The sequence below is a fragment of the Mirounga leonina genome, unplaced genomic scaffold (assembly GCF_011800145.1).
Source record: "Mirounga leonina isolate KUSES-001 unplaced genomic scaffold, KU_Mleo_1.0 Mir_127, whole genome shotgun sequence".
NCBI lineage: Eukaryota > Metazoa > Chordata > Mammalia > Carnivora > Phocidae > Mirounga > Mirounga leonina.
This window is the reverse complement of record NW_023270316.1, coordinates 577,900-584,170: the sequence shown is the minus strand read 5'-3', so window position 1 is coordinate 584,170 and position 6,271 is coordinate 577,900. Positions and strand designations below refer to the sequence as shown.

At 59.7% G+C, this 6,271-nt stretch overlaps 1 protein-coding gene across 2 annotated transcripts in view; it reads left to right on the top strand.

Annotated features, from left to right (window-relative positions):
* Positions 1-1,263, top strand: part of TMCO3 (transmembrane and coiled-coil domains 3) — a 46,858-nt gene extending 45,595 nt beyond the window's left edge. For both annotated transcript variants that reach the window (XM_035003008.1, XM_035003006.1), the window contains exon 14: positions 576-1,263. In XM_035003008.1, coding sequence (XP_034858899.1) covers positions 576-689 — 114 coding nt within the window. In that variant the 3' untranslated portion in view covers positions 690-1,263. The remainder of the gene's footprint in view (positions 1-575) is intronic.
* The last annotated feature ends 5,008 nt before the right edge of the window (positions 1,264-6,271 follow it).

Sequence of the window (6,271 nt, the reverse complement as noted above, 5' to 3'; positions counted from 1 at the left end):
CCCCCCCCCCCCCCCCCGCACCGTGAGATGCCTCCAATATCCGGTTCTGCACACCTGCCCCCTAATTTGGGCCAAGGGAATATAGAAGCTCCTCTTAGTGCCTGGGACATGCTGTAAGCACTCAGAATTCAGTGCTTGTCCCCCATAGTCATGAGTGTGAGGAAGATAGGATGCATCTCAACTGTGGAGAAACGATGGAGGAGGGATGACATCTGTGCACAGGCCCCGTGCGAGACCCGTGCTGGGGCTGCGGGGTAGGCCCCGTCCGAGACCCGCGCTGGGGCCGCGGGGTGGGCCCCGTGCGAGACCCAAGACCCGCGCTGGGGCCGCGGGCTGGGCTCCGTGCAAGACCTGCGGCTGGGCCCCGTGCGAGACCCGCGCTGGGGCCACGGGGTGGGGCCCGTCCGAGACCCGAGACCCGCGCTGGGGCCGCAGGCTGGGCTCCGTGCAAGACCCGCGGCTGGGCCCCGTCCGAGACCCGCGCTGGGGCCACGGGCTGGGCCCGTGGCCCTGGGGGCTGTGCAGGGGCACCTCCTAGTCCTGCATGTGACCACCGGCAGCCTTACCTCTTGCAGGTGTACCTCCTCATCCTGAGTGTGACCACACTCAGCCTCTTGCTGGCCCCGGTGCTGTGGAGAGCTGCCATCACGAGGTGTGCGCCTCGGCCAGAGAGACGGTCGAGTCTCTGAGGGCAGCGACAGGGACACGCGGCTTCAGAAGCGAGACCCCTCGCCTCGGGGACAAAGCGCTCCGTGGGAGGGGCTCCCCGTGTACCCAGCGTGCCGACTTCCTGCCGTAGCTTGGGGTCTTCCAGAGTAATTTATTGCATTCAGTTGGTCATGCACAGTATAAGTATAACGCTGCATTTTACAGATCACCTTGACTGTTTTGCCTGGATGTGCCTTTTTTTCTGAAATTGTTAACTTTCTATTGTTACTTCATCGGTTCATGATTTTTTGGTAAAAAAAAAATCAGAAAGGTTTTTTATTTATTCAACTTTTGTGTTGTAATCTGTTGGTCAATATTTGTTATTAAACATTTCTGTGATATGAAATTTTAATTCTGGCAGTGAGTTTGGAAAGTTACTTTAGTCCTTACTGTTTTCTAAAATGACAAATATCTTCTAAATGTCTATTTGTTTTTATTACAATAATTTTAAATAAAACATTCATGTCAGTTTATTAAATGTCATTTAAAATATTTGCTTTGAATCACAAGAATATGCATGCTTTAATAAAGATCATTTATGATCGGAGAAATTAATTGAAATTTATTGGAATTTTTCTTAGATTTTCGTGTTAAACTAATCTTTGACAGTTTTCAAAAGTTAGGATGATTTGTACCTTGCCACATCATTCTCTAAGAGACCAAAGCCTAAGCTGTAACTTTGATTTTTAAAGTATCTTTTGGTTCCTACATGGTCCATTTTGGAGAACCCAGGGCTGGAAGGTCTGATCTTACAGATTTCCCCGAGGGTCGCTGTGAGTGGAGTGTCCTGTCAAGATGGGCGTTAGGAGCCTAGCAGTCTGACCAGAGCCCTCACGGCCGAGGGAAGGCCGCCTCGTGCACGACGACGTACCGCAGGTGTGACCGTGTGATTAACACTCTGGGAGGAAGTAGCTGCCTCTGGTCCGCAGGAAATTGGCGGAGAAGTGATACAGCCCTGGTTTTATTCATTTCTCAGTCGGCGCATCAGTGCCCTTCCCTCCAAACCGCTGGGTGTGGACGCGTGGGCAGGACGCTTTCTCTTACCCGTGCGTGTGCCCACCTTGCCCGGCAGGCGGAACCCGCTCGCGGCGGCCTCTGGGGTGCCTCTTCTTGTTCTTTCATTTTGGATCCCCAGCACCTGAGGGCAGAGCCAGGAGCTCGAGAAATTGTGTTGAGCTGAAGGGGACCTATTTGCGCTGACACAGTTGTCCCCAGAACATGGAGGTAGCATCGCTGTGAGAGAGTGCTGAGTCGAGACGCCAAGAGGATGCACCTCTGGAAGACCCCAGCCCCAGGACGAGGCCTCCTCACCTTCCGCTCACCTCTCAGGGCCCACCATCCACGCCCCTGCCACACAGTGAGGCCACAGAGCCCTCCACGGCCCTGTCCTCACTCTCCCCTCCTCATCCAGGCTTGGGGAGCTCAGCTCTCTCCTCTCCGCCCCTGCAAGCCCCTGCCCCTGCGGCCATCAGCGTTTCCTCTGCGGCCCAGTCCGGCTTCGATCGCTGGCAGAGGAAAGCGTGCTTGCCGACCAGCCCCGCAGTGATGTCCTCACCTGGAATTTAAAACTTGGTGTCCGGTTTGAGTCTGTTCCTTGTGGATTGACATTTGAGACGCAGAGCTGAAGACAGAGGGGCGGGTGGGGGCGCCACCTGCTGACAGCAAGCGCCTCACCCGGTCCCCAGCACCCGTTGTCACACCAGGAGCGCTCGCCGGACCCCCAGCTCCTCCCGCCTCTGGTCCCCACGCGCATCGCACGCGTTCCAACCTGCTGGCGCCCTCGCATGGCCCTCCCCCTTCCCGGGTCCGAGTGCTGCCCCTAAGCCTCTGGGAGGTAGGCCCCCGCATCCTCGGTGTCCTGGCATGCTGCTGGGCGTGGGGGGCAGGATGGAGGCCTGAGCCCCACGTGGAAGAGCTTCATTCGGCCTGAGGGAAGCCGGAGGACGTCCAGCACCGTCTGGCTGGAAGGTTGAGAGCCGCGGCTGTTGGAGCAGATCTTCCGTGGGAGGTCAGTTAGGAGAGACGCTTGCTCGGTTTGCTTGCGCGACAGACACAGGAGAACATTCGTGGTCAGAAGTCAGTGTGTGAGGCAGCCTCCGCCACGGCTCCCGGGCCACGGGCACCTGATGTGGCGGAGCAGAGCCCCCCGGGGAAGGCGGCGGCCGTGCCTCCCTCGGAGCGCTAACCCGTGGTTGAACAGGCCATGCTGCCGGAGCCTAGACGGGGGGCGGGGGCGGGGGGGGGACAGCCAGGCTTCATGCCCCCAGGCAGAGCAGACACGGCCGGTATCTGCTTCGGACACCACGTCTCCTGCGCCCAGGACGGTCGTGGTACGTCAGAGCCCGGAAGGGGGAAGGTGAGGCACAGGCTCGGGACCAGCTGCAGGGCAAGCGCGGGAGCCTGGGTGCCCAGGACCTGCAGGGCACAGGTACAGTGGGGCTGTGGTCCCGGGCGGGACTGAGACCCCCTGGGCTCGGGCAGGTGACAGGTGAGGGGCATGCAGGTGAAGATGACGAAGGAGCGGCCAGGGCGTGCGGGCTCCCTGGGGTGGGCGGCTGCTCCAGTGTCCGACTCTGGGACTCCTGCCGGCTCCCCCACCCCCCTGCGACGTGGCCGCTGCTGGCCCTTGGCCCTTGGCATGAAGGTCAGGGTGCCCCCGCCGCTCCATGGCTCCCAGTCCAGACTGCCTACGCCTGTGGGCCAGGGCCCCAGAGCTCTCTGTTCCTCGTGCCTGGTGGCAGCCCCGGCCCCTCCATATGTCCTTATTCATCTGGGGAGTCGCTGAGCCCAGCCCACCCACGGCGCCTGGCCACACACCGGCTCCCTCCTCCCCCTGGCTGCCCGGGGCCAAGGTCCGCGGCTTCACCAGCACTGGGCCTCGAGGCTGGCTGTGGAAAGTCCGTGCCCCTGCACGTGAGAGACGGGCGGAGAAGTCGGCTGGCCCCGATTCCATCAGCTCATCCAGACAGCGAGGCGTGTCTTTCCTGAGGGCAAGTAGTGCCTGGTGCCCTGCAGGCCTCTGGCCTCCCTCGCCTGGCCAGAGTGAAGAGGCCTTTGCTTTGCTTGCTTTAGGGATGGACCATGCAAGGGAGGGATGGGCTGAGGGGTCCAGCGGGCATGGGCCAAGGGCAGGGCCCATCCCCAGCTGCTCCAGGAGCTCATGGGGGCTCGGGCTGAACCCTGACCCCCCTGCCTGGGGGGCCTGCCGACACTTGCCTTTGAATGCAGCGTGAAGAATCAAGAAACATGATGTGCACATTATATAGAAATTTGGGGAGAATGTGCCTGGGGGAGGGCGGGGGCAGGCCTTTATTAGGATGAGCCCGATGCGCCCACATCCCCCTTGCTTGCTTTGAGGATCCTCGCTGCCTTTAGAAACCTTGTCACGGGCTGTTTCTCCCCCGCAGGCCCCGTCCGCGTGGGTGTGGTCGCCTCAGGAAACAGCGTTGCTGCTGGGACGCCCCGCCTCGAGGCCCCTCGCCCTGCCTCCCCGGCCCTTCAGAGCTCCCCGCCGGTGCCCGCTTCCTTCTCTGACGAGCCGTTAGGGGCGCGAACGCTTTCACAGAAGCGCTGCGTCCTGTGGTCTTCCACTCAACCGCGTGTTTCTGACTCATCCTGGTGCCGAGCCTGAGGCAGACATTCTCACCTTCTGTGACCATCGCTTCCGTGAAGACGCTGCAAAGTGCTTCTGTCGCCACCTGTGTCCCAACGCTGTCACCATGGAACAGTTCGGAGGAAGAGGCAGGGGTTCCTCACGTGCGGCCTCGGGGTCTTTGACTCCTGCAGGTAGACACAGAAGCGTTCCTGGGCGCCCAGGGGTGTGTGCCAGGAGCTTCTCAAGCAGCACGTTAGCACCTACTTGGTGGCGGTCAGCCTTTGTCACCTCCTCCACAGGACACTCACGAGCCACAAAAGATCCTCTGACGGCCTGTGTTGAGGCGCTAGTCCCAGGGCAGGGGTGACGTGGAGCGACCCGAAAGTGCCCGACCCGTGGTGGGTGTGGCTGTGTCACAGACGGGTCTGGGGGGACGCCCAGTGGCGTCCACAAGTCCAGGATGACTTGGGAGCTGTCCACCCAGCACGGCTCTGTCCAGACGGAGTCCGGGTCCCATCGGTCGGGACTGGGGCCTGAACATGAGTGTTTCTTTTTTTTTTTTTTTTAAGATTTTATTTATTTATTTGACACAGAGAGAGCGAGCACAAGTAGGCAGAACGGCAGGCAGAGGGAGAGGGAGAAGCAGACTCCCCGCTGAGTGGGGAGCCCGATGCAGGGCTCAATCCCAGGACCCTGGGACCATGACCTGAGCCGAAGGCAGACGTTTAACCGACTGAGCCAGCCAGGCACCCCAACATGAGTGTTTCTAACACATTTCCAGGCAGGGCTGATGCTGCTGGGCCGGGAGCACCCGGGAGATGCAGCCGTCCAGCTCATGGTGGCCCTAGCTGCACCTTTGCTGACTGGACACGTGAACCCAGATGGTGAAGATAAAGGCCTCCGAGCCAGGAACAGAGTCTGGAACAGAGCCGCCGCGGCACTGGGCTCCGTGGATCACTGAGCAGCATCTCTCCAACAGCAGACTCTGGTGGAGGAGGCGTCCCCTGGAGTGGATCATGGCCGTGGGAGCACAGCCACCCAGCCAGGAAAGTGCTGTTGCCGGGCCTCTGGTTCCATCATACACACGTGTGTCACATGTGTGTGGTGGCCAGTCAGACTTTGAAACTGCTGGTGTAAGGGAAGAGGGTCCAGGAGGGCAGAAAGCAGGTGCTTCCTGGGGCTGGGGGGCCGTGGGGGCGCTCAGGAGACCCTAGCTTCCAGCAGCTTCGGCCCCGACCAGGCGCCAGGCGAGCACCACCGCGGGCGTCCAGAGCAGAGAGGGAGGCTGGCGTGCTTCCCAGGGAGCGCCCACGTGTCCGTCCGGACTGGGGTGCAGGCTGCACACGGGGGGCGTACCAGTTGTCCGGACGAAGCAAGCAACTGGAATCTCTTTAAACGTAACCAGATTATTTCATGATTCATGAATAAAATAAAGTGTGGAAAAATGACCCAAGAACTTAGGTGTGCGCACAGGGGAGAGGAGGCGGGCGCCGGGAAAGAAGAGAGCGTTTACAAACAAAGGGGCATCGTTATTTCAAAAGAAGGAGTGTCTGAGAGGGAGAACATCACATCAAGCTGCGGGGCGGGTCCTGCAGCCGGTCCCTGGGGGATGTCCCGTGGGAGGCGCTTTTATGGACTTGCTGTTACCTCATACCCGCTTTAGGGATCAAAGTGTTGTCTTGGCATGGATCCCTCACATGGGGGGTGGGACAACATTTTGAGATGTGTTTCCTCCCCTCAGTTACCTTTTCTTCCCTCAAAATGGACTCAGGGTGGATCATAATAGTCCAGAGGACAGAAGTAGCCTGCAAGTCTTCCTGATGTTTTACAAAAGCCCTCCAAAATTTGGAGGGTCCACCAAGAAGGTAAAAGGAAGGTGAATTAGCACATTAAGGTGGAGGTTGGGGAGCCGCCCCACGTGGGCTAGAGGACGGGATCCAGCAGCCTCACGAAGGACCCCACATGCCC